We start from the raw sequence: 15,321 nt of genomic DNA, 5'->3' as shown, positions 1-15,321 counted from the left end.
GGGAGCACAGAAAGTACCTGCTTTGCGGTGGTGGACAGTCAGCAGTTGGGAGTTGTTAGTTGCCTAGCAACAAGGCCACCCCCCCCCCACCCCCACCCCCCCCACACACACACCTTAGGAGGGCAGAGCACTGCCTAGAGCGCTGCTTTCGCTTTCTTGGCTGGGCTCCCCTGCCAGCTTCCGCCTCTCTCCTCCTGCTGACCTCCCACAGGACCCTGAAGAGGAAATCCAGCAACATGAAGCGCCTCTCCCCGGTGCCGCAGCTGGGCCCCCCCTCCGACAGGCACACCTCCTACTACAGCGAGTCTGTGGTCAGGGAGTCCTACTTTGGCAGCCCCCGGGCCGCCTCCATCGCTGCCTCCCTCACCAGGAACTCCATCCTCGACGACCAGCCGCATGGTGACCCCTTCTGGAGTGAGTGTCCACAACCTTTCTCTCCTGGGCCTCTGCTGCCTCTGGAGATTTATGGTCCAGAATCCCCCCCGGGGGTTTCCTGCCCGCTGCTGGGCCAGAAGAGGGGCTCCCCACCTTCGGAAACCCTTGGGAGAGCAGCCGAGTGTCTGCACTTCCAGGCCCTGTTAGACGACAGAGTAGCCACGTAGCTGCTCCAGGCCTAGGAGACGGAGGGCCGGTCCTAGTTCGCCCTCCCTTGACCCAGGGGAGCTCGGGAGGGGCCGAGGGGAGGTTCCGTCTGCCGGTCAGACATGCTCCTCAGGGTGTCCCCGCGAGTCCCTCTGGAGCTCCCTCCTCGGAGCATCGGTGCCCCGGGAGAGCCCCGCACGCGTTCTTCCCTCCTCAGGTGAGGACCTGCGGGTGAGGAGGAGGAGAGGCACAGGTGGCACTGAGAGCAGCAAGGTCAACGGGCTCCCGGAGAACAAGCTCTCCGAGGACTTCCTCGGGTCGTCCTCGGGCTACTCTTCCGAGGATGACTACGTAGGTAGGCGACGTCCTCCCTCCCCAGCCTCGGGGAGGTGCCCCACCAGGTTCCCGGGCGGCTGGGGAGGTGACGGGAAGTAGGGGAAGGCGCCCTGACAGCTCGAGAGAGCGTGGTGTCCAGCTGAGTGTCGCTGCTGTGCCACCATGGTACCCTGAACCCAGGCCTGGGGTGGCCCTCGCTAGCGCGGGGATGCGATCGCCCGGCCCCACGCGGCCCTGAGCGGCCTGTGGCCAATTCCCTTATTTGACTCATTTCCAGCCAGTGTTTAACATGGAGCTTCACACGCGGGAGGTGCTTGATGCCTAGGTCTAGTTCTGAGTGGTTTGAGGGATTGCTGGCGAGGAGAAGGAAGCAGACAAGGAGCCCAAGGGAAATAAAATGTCAGAAGTCTAGCACTTCGCTTCGTCGGCGCTTACTGGCCTGCTAGCTGCCAGCCTCTGTCACTTGGGGATGTGAAGGAGAATGACACACGGTCTCAGCTCACAGTCTAGAGGAGCAGACAGCTGACAGTCTCCACGTCCCAAGGCTCTTTAGAGTGAGGACAGCGGCGGTCCAGTGGTTAGGACTCCGTGCTTCCGCCGCAGGGGGCACGGGTTCGATCCCCGGTCGGGGAACTAAGATCCCACAGGCCCTGCGGTGCACGGCACCTCCACAACATAAAAAAAGAGTGAGACAACTGGGCGTCTCCTCTCCTCCCCTGCAGGCTACTCGGAGACAGACCAGCGGGGTTCGGGGTCGCGGCTACGGAATGCTGTCTCTCGGGCGGGCTCTCTTTTCTGGATGGTGGTCACTTCTCCAGGTGGGTGCCGGCGGCTCTGTACGTGATGGTTTCCACTCTCTCTGGCAGTCACTTCCACCCGTCTTTCTGCAGTTGGGTATCCAACCCGTCAGAAAGAGACCGTAGGGCCACCAGGGATAGCTCGTTCCGGAGTAATTACTGGGAGCCAGGAGCCACGGGAGCACCCTTGCTTGAAAGCTGGACGGAGGGCGTTGGCAGCGCAGGCGGGTGGGATCACGGGACCTGGCTAGCGTGGGACAGGACGGAGGTGCGCTGGCATCCAGGGTTGGGGTCGGGGCAGGGAGGACCGCTAACGGAGACACACAGGCCAGTGGTTCGGGGCGGCACTTAGGCTTGACTGACCCTCTTCCAGGCCGGCTCTTCGGACTCCTCTACTGGTGGATTGGCACCACCTGGTACCGCCTGACGACCGCTGCCTCCCTCCTCGACGTCTTCGTTTTAACCAGGTGAGCAAGACTGACGAGGAATCAGAAGGCCCAGGCGGAACGGGCCAGTAAAGCATCGAAACCTGTACCTGATGGTTTCTCTGAAGGCTTGTTTTCCCCACTTTACTTGCCGCTTTTATTAGTGAGCGTGGCGTGGACACCCAGAGCCCCTTTTTCTTCCTGACAGTGGACAGGACTTAGAGTCAGGTGCAGGGAGTGTTCTGGAACGCAGGTTCTTGTTTCTTCCTGGGCACTTCCTTCCAAACACCAGCCTAGCCACTTCTGAGTCTCAGACAAGCCCAGCCTTACTCCTGCTGGCCAGGCCTTAGGCTCTAGCCAGCAAGTGGCCAGGCCTTAGGCTCTAGCCAGCAAGTGGTGTTTCCCAGAACATTCAGCATCCCTCTTGGCCCCCTGGTTATCTGAACCCCCAGTGTTTGCCAAAGAAAAACCACTGTCTAAGGAGTTACATTTGTTTCCTTCTATATTTGCATGCCTCGAGGACAGCCGTCGGAAAGTTTTCGGTTATTCAGAGACCCTAGTATTTACTTATTTATTTATTTATTTTATAAATTTATCTTTGTTATTTTTGGCTGTGTTGGGTCTTCGTTGCTGCGCATGGGTTTTCTCTAGTTGCAGCGAGCGGGGTCTACTCTTCGTTGCGGTGTGCGGGTTTCTCATTGCAGTGGCTTCTCTTGTTGCGGAGCACGGGCTCTAGGGCGCAGGCTCAGTAGTTGTGGCGCACAGGCTTAGTTGCTCTGCGGCATGTGAGATCTTCCGGGACCAAGCCTGAAACCCGTGTCCCCTGCACTGGCAGGCGGATTCTTAACCACTGAACCACCAGGGAAGCCCGCCCCCCCCGCCCCAGTATGTATGTATGTATGTATTTTTGCGGTACGCGGGCCTCACTGTTGTGGCCTCTCCCGTTGCGGAGCACAGGCTCCAGACGTGCAGGCTCAGCGGCCATGGCTCATGGGCCCAGCCGCTCCGCGGCATGTGGGATCTTCCCAGACCGGGGCACGAACCCGTGTCCCCTGCATCGGCAGCCAGATTCTCAACCACTGCGCCACCAGGGAAACTCCTCCCAGTATTTATTTTTGATAACATCGATACAGTTCAGAGTCAGAATTGTCCCCGTCACTCCAAGCTTTGCAGGTAAAGCATCCAGTCTGGCCCTGGCAAGATGAGAGGCTTGAGGGTGTGCTCTCTAACTCTAGCTCAGCACTCAGGAAAAATCTCTAGGAACTCCCTGGGGGCATATAGAGGCCCTGGAGCCCTCCTGACTCCGCCCGCCCTCTCTCCCCTCCTGTGGTCCAGGCGCTTCTCATCACTGAAGACGTTCCTGTGGTTCCTCTTGCTGCTGCTGGTTCTGACAGGCCTGACCTACGGTGAGCTCATCCACTGTCACGGGGACGGGTAGGACGAGAGCTTGTGGAGATGGGGCTGGCGAGCCGGAGGGGCAGGCAGAGTGTGGACCGAGGCCGGTGCCGAGCAGAAATGTGAAAACTAGAGGGACAGTGATCAACTACAAAAAAGGGAAGGAGGCAGGACGAGCGGGGTCGGATGGAGCCTGGGCGGCATCCACTCTGGCTCTCCTGGGTCCTCAGGTGACCAGTGGGTGAAAGGGGAAATGCTCCGATCCACTGCTCTTGTCCTTGGTTTGGGTTGCTACGCTGGACCGCCTGGCATGTCTAGAGCATCCTTGCAGCCCCAGGGGCTGGAACGTGCCTTAGTACAGGAGTACTGGGGTAAAAAGCAGGGACTCTGACACGGTTATTAGCAGTCATTTTCCCTCCATTCCAAATCAGGAGGGGGTCTGGGTGAGTGAAGTATCGCTACAGCAAGTTCAGTCTTCAGCTGTCTTTAGGATCAAAACAGTGAAGTAGTAAAGAGTAAGAGCACCTTTTTGCACCAAGATACTGAAATACGTGCTGTCATCCGTAAGGTGCGCCTCGTTGCTCCGGTCTCTGTCGTTGAACTTGCACATTTTGTACGTAGTTGTAATCATTATGTTTATATATTTTGTGTTCAGCTTTTTTTTTTTTTTTTTTTTTTTTTTTTTTTTTTTTGGTATGCGGGCCTCTCACTGCTGTGGCCTCTCCCGTTGCGGAGCACAGGCTCCGGACGCGCAGGCCTAGCGGCCATGGCTCACAGGCCCAGCCGCTCCGCGGCACGTGGGATCTTCCCGGACCAGGGCACGAACCCGTGTCCCCTGCATCGGCAGGCGGATTCTCAACCACTGCGCCACCAGGGAAGCCCTGTGTTCAGCTTTTGATCTGACAGTTTCACACGCGTTTCACAATTTCCTATGAGTTGCCCCTGTGGCCCCCAGGCTCAGTTTTACCAATTTATAATTAAAGACCATGCTTTATTATTATTATTTTTTTGGAGGTGGTTTTATAGGTTTAGCATCTACTCAAGTTGTATTTCTTTAATTTCTACCAAGGTAGAACAACATCTTTCCAAGTGTTGATTCTCTTGTTTCCTGTTACAAGAACAGCTTGTTCCTATCCAGTGGAAACTGGGCATTACCCTTAAAATAATAATGACCTTTTATAATCTTAGAGCGTTTTGTTCAGGAAGCACATTCCTGTGTGTTATCTCAGTTTGTGTCACCATCCCCATGTGGGGTTGGTGGAGCTGAGGTTCTCGTGGTGTCATGAGATGCACACGGCAAGTCCGAAAGGCAGAGGAGTGGAGTGACCAGCTCCGGGAGGGCAGTAAGTGAAGGCCTGTCCGGAGGCTCTGACTTGAAGTCTGGTGGTCACGTGCTTTCCGTTGCACCGGCTCGAGGCCAACAATTGAGTGGCAGGTGTGGCATCTTACCAGGTTGGAGACCCCACAGCCAATATGGCTTTTTCAGGCGCTGTCAGCCCCACGCACACACGTGCACACACGTACACACACACATGCACGTGCATAGCTCAGGAGTAAACACATCACAAACAGGTAGCCCCTAAGGCAAGATGCACATGTCTCTGTGTGGTGGCAGCCCTGTGCTCTGTTCTGGGGCAGCAGGCAGCCTCTCTTAGCAGGTGGATTCTGTTTCGGTGATTCTCAACCATGGCAGCCCATTAGAGTCACCCGGGGAGTATGTATGTATGTATGTATGTATGTATGTATGTATGTATGTATGTATGTATGTATGTATTTATTTATTTATTTATTTAAATTTATTTGCCATGCTGCATGGTTTGTGGGATTTTACTTCCCCAACCAGGGACTAAGCCCACACCCTCGGCATTGAGAGCTCGGAGTCCTAACCACTGGACCGCCAGGGAATTCCCACCTGGGGAGCTTTTAAAACTCCTTATGGAGGGATCCCCCAGGCCCACGAACTCACTCTGGAGGGCGGGGCCAGACACTGACTGTTTGAAAAGCTCCGTGGGTGATTCTGATGTACGGTCTGGACTGAGGACCACCGTCAGGGCCTCTGCGTTCTACCGTTGGATCATCCCCAACTTACGATAGCTGTTTCCTCCAAGCTTTGCCACCTATGGAAAGATGAGGGTTCCTGAGGGGACGTGATGATGCGTACACGCTGGCATTGTTGGGTGGAGGCTGCTGCCTCAGACAGTGGCGGGAACCTCCACCCCTCGTAGCGCCTTGGGCTGGGGCAAGGCTCCCGCGAGTGAGACAGGCTGCTGGTGAGCGCTGCTCGTGAGGCTGCCGTCCGCGCTGCGGCCCCGGCCCGGGTTCACTGCCCTCTCCTCTGTGCAGGCGCATGGTACTGCTACCCCTTCGGGCTGCAGACGTTCCACCCCGCCGTGGCTTCCTGGTGGACCTCGAAGGGCAGCGGTGGGCAGCATGCGGTGTGGAGCTCCAGAGACTCATCCCCGTATTTCCAGGTGAGCCTCTTAGGGTCGCAGGCTCCCGCCTCGGCCTGAATTTGCCCCTGAAGTCCCTGCACTTCTTCCTCACACACACAGCTGAAGAGGTGCTGCCAGGATACCTTTCCCTACTGTTGGTGGTGCAGGTGTGGGTGGGGATGTTTTGCCTGTGCTTAAATATGACTCAAAACTGCCCAAAAGTTAGTTGCCATCCTCAGAAGCACAGAAAACAGAAGGAAAAGGAATAAGACAAATAGTCTTGCCTACTTTGTTCCTTTTCAGTACAATTTCACGAATCTTTACTGAGTACCTTCTGTGAGTCAGGTAATATCCTGTTCTGTTACCTGTTGCCACAGATAAACCACCCCTAAAATCAGTGCCTTAAAAGTACCAGCACTGGGGAATTCCCTGGTGGTCCAGTGGTTAGGACTCGGCACTCTCGCTGCCATGGCCCAGGGTCAACCCCTGGTCAGGGAACTTAGGTCCCTCAAGCTGTGCGGTGTAGCGAAAAAAAAAAACCAAAAAGAAGTACAGCATTGGATTAGCTCATGAGCCCGCAGGTCCTCTGGGTGGCTTTTCTGGTCTGAGCAAGGACAGCTGATCTCGGCTGGGCCCCCTCGCGTGTCTGCAGTTGACTGGTGGGTCAGCAGGGGCGGGCCGGTCTAGGCCTGGGCTGGGCAGGTTGTACCTCTGCTGTGCAGCAGGTAGCCTGGGCTTGTTCTCATAGCGGCCGCGCAGGGTTCCAGGAGAGTGGAATCATGCCAGACCTTGAGGACTAGATTCAGAGCTGGCGTACTGTCACTTCTGCCACATTCTATTGGCTGAAGCAAACCTCAGAGCCAGGCCAGGTTCAGGGACGGGGGGAGATAGACCCCACCTCTCCACGGAAGCACCTGCGAAGCCACGTTGCAGAGGGCGCAGATGCTGGGAGGAGGGCAGGACGGTGGCCATTTTTGCAACCTGCGCAGGCCCTGCCCTCCAGAGGCCTGCAGTCCAGTGGGGGGCGATGAGTGCACAAACAACCGGAGTGTGTATGTGCAGGTCCTGGGGTCTACGATGAAAATGTAAAACTCTCTGTCCTCTAATTATAGTTATTTGAACTTTGCTTGCATCCTGCTGAATTTAATTTGCTATCACATTTTTAACCATTTATTTTGGTAGATATTACTTTCCTGACCCTGATTTTCTTGTTTCACAAAATAATGATGTGTCTTGGCACCTTTAACTTTTTTTTTAAATCACTAGTAAAGACAGTTTAATTTCAGGACCACCTTTTCTGTAAGACAGAGGAAGTAAAGAATGACATATCTTTGTTATTTACTTTCATCTGCATAAGGACACTAATAAAAATAGTTGCCTGATTTGGGAAGGGTTGACGGTGAGGGCTGTGGGTGGATGGGGCAGAGAGGTTAGGAGCATGAGTTTTTGCTGTTTGTTTGCTTGCTTTTTTGGGGTCATGCAAATACTGCCTAGTTTAAAAATGGAATTTTTGGAAGTCAGCAGCCCAACCTCTGTACTCAGTAGGCGCGTTCCTTTTAATTGACAGTCGACAGACTGTGTTTTATAATTTCATTTGGGTGTTTCTGGGATTCTCTTCCCTTCCTCTTTAGGAAGCACCGTTGTCATAAGTCCCTAACCTCTGTGGCTTTTCCCTCCTCGTCCTGCCAGGCCGAGCAGCGCATTCTGTCCCGGGTACACTCTCTGGAGCGGCGCCTGGAAGCTCTTGCTGCCGAATTTTCCTCCAGCTGGCAGGAGGGGGCCATGCGGCTGGAACGCCTGGAGCTGCGGCAGGGGGCTGGAGGGCAGGGCGGCAGCGGGAGCCTGAGCCACGAGGACACCCTGGCGCTCCTGGAGGGGCTGGTGAGCCGCCGCGAGGCTGCCCTGAAGGAGGACTTCCGCAGGGACACCACTGCTCAGATCCAGGTCGGGGAGGGGAGCTGAGGGGCCCGTGTGGCTGACACCCTGGGTGTGTGGGGTGGAGGGGACGAGGCCCTGCACCCTGACAAGAGGGAGACAGCAGTGTGTCATTCAGGGTCAGACGGCCCTACCACTTGGCAATTAACCTTCTCTAAGACTTAGCGTCCTCCTCTTTAAAATGGAGACTCTCCTGTCTGCCCCGCCCCCGGTTGTGAGAACAGGAGATTGTAGTGCGCTTGGCACAATGCCCATGTAGGTGTGGCACGCCGTGCAGGCGTGCAGTAAAGACCAAGGGGAGTCTTGCATGTTTCCAAGAAGCACTGTGGCAGAAAGGCCAGGAGCTGAAGTTTGCAGTCAAACAGGCCTGGTTCGAATTCCGGTTACACCACCTACTGGTTGTAAGCGGCCTCTGAGCACGACTCAATCAAACCCGTAGCCTCTGTCCTATGCCTGATAGGAAGAACTGGTCACCCTGAGAGCAGAGCATCGACAGGACTCAGAAGACCTCTTCAAGAAGATTGTCCAGGCCTCGCAGGTTGGTGGGCTTGGGGGCACTTGGAGCCCAAGGTGGGGTGCTGATCGAATTCATCATCTGTTCTTGGGCTCAGAGAGACACCGTGGCCCCTAAGGGTCTGCTTAGATGCAGAATGGGGAGAAGGGTACGTAGTCTCCTGACTTCTGCTTGAACTGAATCCACCTGGGCTGGAACACTCTGCAGAGGCGCCCTGGGATCATGCCTGAGGACAGGAAGGGCTACTTTCAAGTGGCCTGTTGTGCTGGGTATACATGCTGAATGAACGAGTGAACGGGTGAACGCCTAAGCTCGATAGATATGGGGCGAGACTCCCATAAGGACCTCAGCCAGGAGGCCAGTTTGACGTTCGCTAGGTCAGGAGGCCCTGGGGTGGGGATGTGGTTAAGCAAAGACCCCAAAGGGAATAGATCCTGCTCTGGGAGACTGCTGTGAGCCTGACATTTCTCGTATTGGTCCCTTCTTTCTGCTTATAGGAGTCTGAGGCTCGACTCCAGGAGCTGAAGTCTGAGTGGCCAAGGTAATGCGCACTGCCATCTGTCCTAGGCCTGCTCAGCCCCAGCCTCCCCATTCCCACCCCCAGCTAGGACTGGGGAGCAGAGCCCCGGAGCAGAATTCTGATTGTGTCCCAAGCAGAGAGGGAGATGGCTGAAACCTAGCTCAGGATCACCTGCTCAGAGCCTGTCCTTGAGGTGCAGTGGAGGTCCGGCAGGGGTTGCAGGCATTGCAAGAGAATTGGGATTCGTGGGTTCATTTATAGACGTACCGTCTTTTCTGTACAACTTCATGCCGGCTGCCTTCCCGTGCCCCAGATATCTGTACTTGCGGAGGATGTGAGAGCTGAGGCAGAGTGAGTTATGGATCTGGGCTTAGAAGGGAAATGGGATGCTGTAATAATTAGCTCCTTGGGATATGCAAGCCAAGTCATAGGCACTGGAGCTATGTTCCACAGCCAGAACCTCCAAGAGTGAGCCTTGCATTCTTCAGTGAGTGGGGGGCACACACTTATGTCAGGTGCCAACTAGGGGATCCTCTTGTTCTCCTCAGCATAGCCTTACCCCTCACTAGAGATCCGAGGCTTACTCTTCTCTCTCTGGGCGTAGGATGACCCAGGAGTCCTTTCGGGAGAGTTCCATGAAGGAGCTGGGGCGGCTGGGGGTCCAGCTGGAAGGCCTGCGGCAGGAACTGGCGGCCCTGACCCTGAAGCAGAGCTCGGTGGAGGACCAAGTGGGCCTGCTGCCCCAGCAGCTCCAGGCTGCGCGGGACGACGTGAGTTGGAACTATCCACGTCCCTTGCTGAACACCCCTCCTCTGAGACAGTCCTAGCAGTCTGCAAGGCAAAAAGCCTCTTGCCCCCTGCTCTGGACTCGGCACAGATGCTGGCTTTCTTTGACAGAAGTTCTTCCTGTTTTCTCATTGATAACATGGAGAGTTGTTCATAACTCTTTCCTCCTTGTGGCCTGAGCAGGCACGTGCTGTCCCTCCCCTCGCAGGCCTGTCCTCGCTCCCTGTCCCCTCTACCCAAGCCAGGCGCCACCCCACCCTGGCCAGGGCTCTGCTGTGGCAGCTTCCACTGTGAGCCTCCCAGAGTGAGACCTTTTTTTGGTCCCTAGGTCGAGTCTCAGTTCCCTGCCTGGGTCAGTCAGTTCCTTCTTCGAGGTGGGGGAAGCCGCGCTGGGCTCCTTCAGCGAGAGGAGATGCAAGCTCAGCTGCAGGAGCTGGAGAGCAGGATCCTTGCCCACGTGGCCGAGATGCAGGGCAAGTCAGCGAGGGAGGCCGTGGCCAGCCTGGGGCTGACGCTGCAGAAGGAGGGCGTGATTGGGGTGACAGAGGAGGTGAGGACTGGATGCCCCCGGACACCCCCGCCCCCCGCGATGGCTAATCCACCCAACACGCACGCACTGCTTTCCTCCCTGGGAGCCATAGAGCTGCAGTCCCACACCGCCAGCTCCCTGGCCTGTTCTGTGACCTAAGTGACATCCAGGAGGCTCCGATGTTTGCTTTGGGGCTGGTGTGGAAGGATGGAGGTGTATGCCTGAGCAAGCGGCACATGTCTGGGCTGCAGCACGGTGCAGGCACAGGAGGGCTGAGTCCAGGGGTTCCTGGCCCCTAACGGAGGGGCCACGGAGGTGGACAAGTCTGCTTCCCATCACAGCTGCTCGGGGCGCCTGTGTTTTAGCAGGTGCACCGTATTGTAAACCAGGCTCTGAAGCGCTACAGTGAGGACCGCATCGGGATGGTGGACTATGCCCTGGAATCGGGAGGTGTGTACGCCTCTCCTCCCTTTGCTGGGCCCCCTTCCCTACGCTGGCGGGCCCCATGGCATCTGCTAGGGTAGCTGTGGTGTTAGGCAGGCAGGGCTTGAGGTCAGCAGAACTCACCCAACCCGGAACTCACAACAAAGGCGAGTGACTGCGTGGGAGAGGCCGGGATGTGCCGAGCAGCACCCTCGGCCGGGAAGAGGCGGGCGATGCTTACAGCTGCTCTGGGGTCTGGGTTAGGTGTGAAGACTGGTCCTCAGAGAGGGGACGGGCACTGGCAGTCCCTGCTGGGGTTCCCTTGGCTGGCGAGCTAAGCTGGTTTTGTGGGTCTCCCTCCCCTGCTGGAGTCCAGCCCCAGGCGCCCACCCGGCCTTTCTTTCCTGTCTCAGGGGCCAGCGTCATCAGTACCCGATGTTCCGAGACCTACGAGACCAAGACGGCCCTCCTCAGCCTCTTCGGCATCCCCCTGTGGTACCAATCCCAGTCTCCCCGAGTCATTCTCCAGGTGGGGGCCCCGAGCACACCGAGTCGCCTGCATAGCTGGGTGACTGTCCCCTCCTGGGTCACTGAGAGCTGCGCTCAGGGTGGGCTGTCTTTGTCACCTGCCATGCGCCGACCCGACGTTCTTCCCCTCCAGCCAGACGTGCACCCAGGCAACTGCTGGGCCTTCCAGGGGCCCCAGGGCTTTGCTGTGGTTCGCCTTTCTGCCCGCATCCGCCCCACTGCTGTCACCTTAGAGCACGTGCCCAAATCCTTGTCACCCAACAGCACCATCTCCAGTGCCCCCAAGGACTTTGCCATCTTTGTGAGTATCCCACCTGGGGCTAGAGGGGCTGTAAGAGGGCCCTGTGGGTCGCTATTGAGGATAGAGTTGGGATCGTTCTCTGGCTGAGGGGAAGGGAACAGATACGGAAGAGACGGCGCCAAGGTGGGAAACGGCACTTCGGTCTCGGTTACCTCGGGCTGCGGAGGAGAAACGGAGGCCTAATGGGTCAAATGACCCGTCACAGATCACACCGCGGCCCTGTGTCCAGAGCTCAGGCCCCCTGCAGTCCGCGAGGAGGCTAGTGCCTGCCCCGCTGGGTGGGAGGGGACCCGTGGGCAAACGGGAGGGAAGGCCCCTGGGGGCCCCTGTCTAAGAGCAGGATCTTCCCTCCATCCTCTGCTCTCTCGCCAGGGTTTCGATGAAGACCTGCAGCAGGAGGGGATGCTCCTTGGCCAGTTCACGTACGACCAGGATGGGGAGCCCATTCAGACGTTTTATTTTCAGGTATGGGATTCTGTCCTGCTGGCAGAGGAGGCATATATATGTACTTTCCCATCCATTCAGCAGATGTTTTCTGAGCACTTGTCCTGTGCCAGGCACTCAGGGTTCCAAGTGAGAAGGCACAGCCCAGCCCACCCACAGCTTGAGGTACAGAACAGAGACCACTGTCCCCGTGGCGTGGGAGAGGCGCCAAGTGCACATCAGCGCAGTGCTGGGGGGCTGCCTGCAGAGGGCAGGTATCCGCGTGAATGTGGCCCAGCTGGGCCTCACACAGCGCGGCATGGCCGGGCCACGGCCGGGGGGTTCCTGCCTCAACTTGAGTGGGCAGCGGTCTCCTAGGCCCTTGTTAGAAACAGATCCCCAGTCTCCAGCCCAGGTGAGTCTCTGGTAGGTGGCCTGAGAGCCACACCAGGGGAGTCCTAGTGTGAGGAAGTGGGTGAGGTGGCGAAGGGACAGAGTGGGGAGAGAGGCAGGCCTGGCTACCAGGCAGAGAATCTCAGCCCTCAGCTGAAAATGAGCGTACCACACAGAGGACTGATGGGAACTTGAGAGAGAAAAGAAATTCTGCTTAATTCACAGCGAAGGAATTCTTTTTCAACATCAACATACGTCAAACTCTCCCTAAAGGTAGTTCTGTTCATGGTCAGAGAGAGCTCCTGTGAGGTTTTCCCAGTTTAAGATGAATCATGCTGGGGCTCGGTTACAAGGCCAATTTTATGTGGCCGTGGGCTGGGCCTGGAGCAGCCTTACATGCGTTGGCGGCCCCTGTGGGACCTCTGAAGCCTGTGGGGCTCCTTGGCCCACCAGCTGGAAACGCTGTGTTCCAGGGTCTGAAGACAGGAGCTTTGAAGTCCGGTTCTCTACAGAGGCCCGGCGGAGGGGGCATCTGGCCCTAGGTGTGGCCGTCTCCCCTCCGGTCTGAGGACTCTCACCCCTGCCTTCTCTCCCCAGGGCCCTAAAATGGCCACGTACCAGGTGGTGGAGCTGCGGATCTTGACTAACTGGGGCCACCCCGAGTACACCTGCATCTACCGCTTCAGGGTGCATGGGGAACCCGCCCACTAGGCCTTCTCTGTGCCGCTGCCGCCGCCAGCGGGGAGGCCAGCTCCTCTCGGCACGTGCCCCTGCTCTGGGGGTAGCTGCACAGCAGCCCCGCCTCTTCCCCCGCACGCTTGAAGCGCACTGACTTCCAGGAAGAAGAAAGAAGAGCCCCTGGCCCAGTGGAGATGAGAAGGAACACGCAGGCTCTTCCTGAGCGGCGGGTGGCTCGAGCGGTCAGCAGGCTCCGGCGTCTCTTCTCCTCCTTTGTTCTCTGTGTGCCGGGCACCGGGCGTCTTCTTCTCCCTCCTGCGAGGGTGTATATATGTCGCATGTTGTGGGAAATCGAGGCAGGGAGAGACGGGATGAGTGCCCACGTTCCGGCAAAGGTGGACGAGACCTGCCCGCCCCTTGCCCACGTGCGGGGGCTGGCACCCAGGGAGCTGCATAAATGAAGCGGGTGCCAAAGCCATGGGTGAAACAGGCTGGGGCCTGGGGCAGCTGAGCTGTGCCCCCTCCCTAGGCAGAGGAGTGAGGTCCTCTGGGAAGAGGGTGCAGGCTGGGACTGGTCCCCAGGCAGGAAGCTCCTGGGAGAAGGCAGCTGGGCTCCTCCAGAAAGCTAGTGCCGTCAGTCTAGGCCCACAGCATTCCTGAAGGGCTTCTATACACTGTATCTGTCCTGGGTCAGGGTGGGCCGTGGGGCGGTTGTACCCTGCAGGGTCTGGCTCCTGGGAGCCTGAGGGTTACTGCTTCTGTGGACCTGTAGGAGTCCCCTCTGCTGGGGACAGTAGTTGCTTTCTCTCTCCTGATGCTGGGGCTGAGGCCCACCTGGGCCCCAGCGCAAGCTTGCGGCGTTCCCCCAGGGTGCCCACACCTGTCCTTCGAGGTCATAAACATCTGGGGTCAGCTAGAAGTGTTCAGGGACTCCCTGGGCTTTTGTGGTGGCCCAGCGATACGACGACTGACAGTGACACTCAGGGTGCCACGGTGGGAGGAGGTCTGTCTGCACTGTTGGCCCTACCCCACTCCTATCAGGCCGCTGATGTAAGAGGCCCCCTAACCCTAAGCCACCCCCCCCCCCCGCCGCCCCGGGGGCTCTCTCAGCTCTTGCTCAATTCTGTTTCTATTCTGACTTATTTTCTATGCGGGACAGTCGGGTGGGGGGCTGGGTTAGGAGGGGGCGCTGAGGTGGGAGCTTTTGGACCCAGCAGGCCCTGCTCTATTATGTATGTATTTTTCAAGGTCTGTTTTTTTAAACTGAAAAGCTAAGGGCTTGATTCCTAGCCCCGTTCTGTGGGGCCTCGGGTGAGTTCAGGTCCTTGTAACCTGGCTGCCAAGAGGGGCTTGGGGCACTGGTTCCAACTCTGTGGTCCGTTCCAGCCCACGGGGAGGGGGCAGGAAAGGCTGCTGTGCAGGTGGGTGCCCTGAATGGAGGGCGGAGCTGGAACGAAGGCGAGGCCCCGGCCATCCTGTGATCGGTCCTCTGGCACTGGCCCTGCCTCCGGACAACCAGGTTTTGTTTTGCGCTCTCCTGTCACAAATGCTGCACTATTGGTTCTTAATTTTGTATCTCCAGATTCTAATTTATGCCTATGCAAAAAATAAATTATGCCCAGGATTAGCGGAGTGTGTGGTTTTTATCTGGCCATCGCACGGGACCATGCTCTTGGGAAAAAGAGAATGAATTCTTAGCCAAAACAGTGCCCCAAAGGCTTCCTCCTAAGCTTTAGAAACCCAGGCTTCTCGGCTAAAACTCAGCTGTGACGGGAGATGGGACCTGAGGCAGGCCCTGTGCCTGTGACTCTGGGCTCAAGGGCCGGCAGGAGAAAGTGAGTGGCTTTATTAGCCATCACTGGTGTCCCAGTCCCACTGTGAAGCAGGAGGCTCGCCCTGCGTCTCTCAGGGCCACTGGAGCAGAGGGTAGAAATTACCCACTTCACTACTGAGCTGGTCCGCCGTCAGTGCCGCAGTCCCCCTCCACGGGAATTAAACCCTTGTCCCTTGTACCTGTGTTGGGATGGCACGAGGTGGGTCCCCTGAAGAGCCAGAATCTTGCCAGTTCCAGGGAGCAGGTCCTGGCCCTTCCCTGCAAATATCTCCCCAGATTCAGTGCCTCCAATGAGCAGCTCCAAGGGCCAGGGGTGGTTGCCCAGCTGGACTCAACACACGCCTCTCATCCTGACCGTGGCACCTGGCCCAGGGAGGGGCCCCATCACAGCTGAGAAAATAAAGGCAGGAACAGGTCAGTAGGCAGGAGTTGGGGGATAAACTGCTGCAGGAGATGGTGCTGGGTGGAATGCAAAGCAAGGCCCAAGGCT

General features: G+C 57.4%; 2 protein-coding genes across 6 annotated transcripts in view; one reads left to right on the top strand and one right to left on the bottom strand.

Annotated features, from left to right (window-relative positions):
- Window positions 1–14,624, top strand: part of SUN2 (Sad1 and UNC84 domain containing 2) — a 53,272-nt gene extending 38,648 nt beyond the window's left edge. For 3 of the 4 annotated variants that reach the window (XM_067010218.1, XM_059081846.2, XM_067010221.1), the window contains 16 exons: window positions 212–414; window positions 800–937; window positions 1,641–1,736; window positions 2,089–2,182; window positions 3,476–3,546; window positions 5,879–6,006; window positions 7,657–7,911; window positions 8,363–8,440; window positions 8,914–8,957; window positions 9,541–9,706; window positions 10,051–10,272; window positions 10,617–10,701; window positions 11,088–11,203; window positions 11,336–11,503; window positions 11,876–11,968; window positions 12,917–14,624. In XM_067010218.1, coding sequence (XP_066866319.1) covers window positions 212–414; window positions 800–937; window positions 1,641–1,736; window positions 2,089–2,182; window positions 3,476–3,546; window positions 5,879–6,006; window positions 7,657–7,911; window positions 8,363–8,440; window positions 8,914–8,957; window positions 9,541–9,706; window positions 10,051–10,272; window positions 10,617–10,701; window positions 11,088–11,203; window positions 11,336–11,503; window positions 11,876–11,968; window positions 12,917–13,030 — 2,071 coding nt within the window. In that variant the 3' untranslated portion in view covers window positions 13,031–14,624. The remainder of the gene's footprint in view (window positions 1–211; window positions 415–799; window positions 938–1,640; window positions 1,737–2,088; window positions 2,183–3,475; window positions 3,547–5,878; window positions 6,007–7,656; window positions 7,912–8,362; window positions 8,441–8,913; window positions 8,958–9,540; window positions 9,707–10,050; window positions 10,273–10,616; window positions 10,702–11,087; window positions 11,204–11,335; window positions 11,504–11,875; window positions 11,969–12,916) is intronic. The other variant, XM_067010220.1, reaches the window with a different exon arrangement.
- Window positions 12,914–15,321, bottom strand: part of GTPBP1 (GTP binding protein 1) — a 28,144-nt gene continuing 25,736 nt past the window's right edge. For both annotated transcript variants that reach the window (XM_067010222.1, XM_067010223.1), the window contains exon 13: window positions 12,914–15,221. The gene's annotated coding sequence lies outside the window, so the exon portion shown is untranslated. The remainder of the gene's footprint in view (window positions 15,222–15,321) is intronic.

The sequence above is a fragment of the Kogia breviceps genome, chromosome 12 (assembly GCF_026419965.1).
Source record: "Kogia breviceps isolate mKogBre1 chromosome 12, mKogBre1 haplotype 1, whole genome shotgun sequence".
Classification (NCBI taxonomy): domain Eukaryota; kingdom Metazoa; phylum Chordata; class Mammalia; order Artiodactyla; family Physeteridae; genus Kogia; species Kogia breviceps.
The sequence above is the reverse complement of the archived record's forward strand: the minus strand, read 5'-3'. Positions and strand labels throughout refer to the sequence as shown.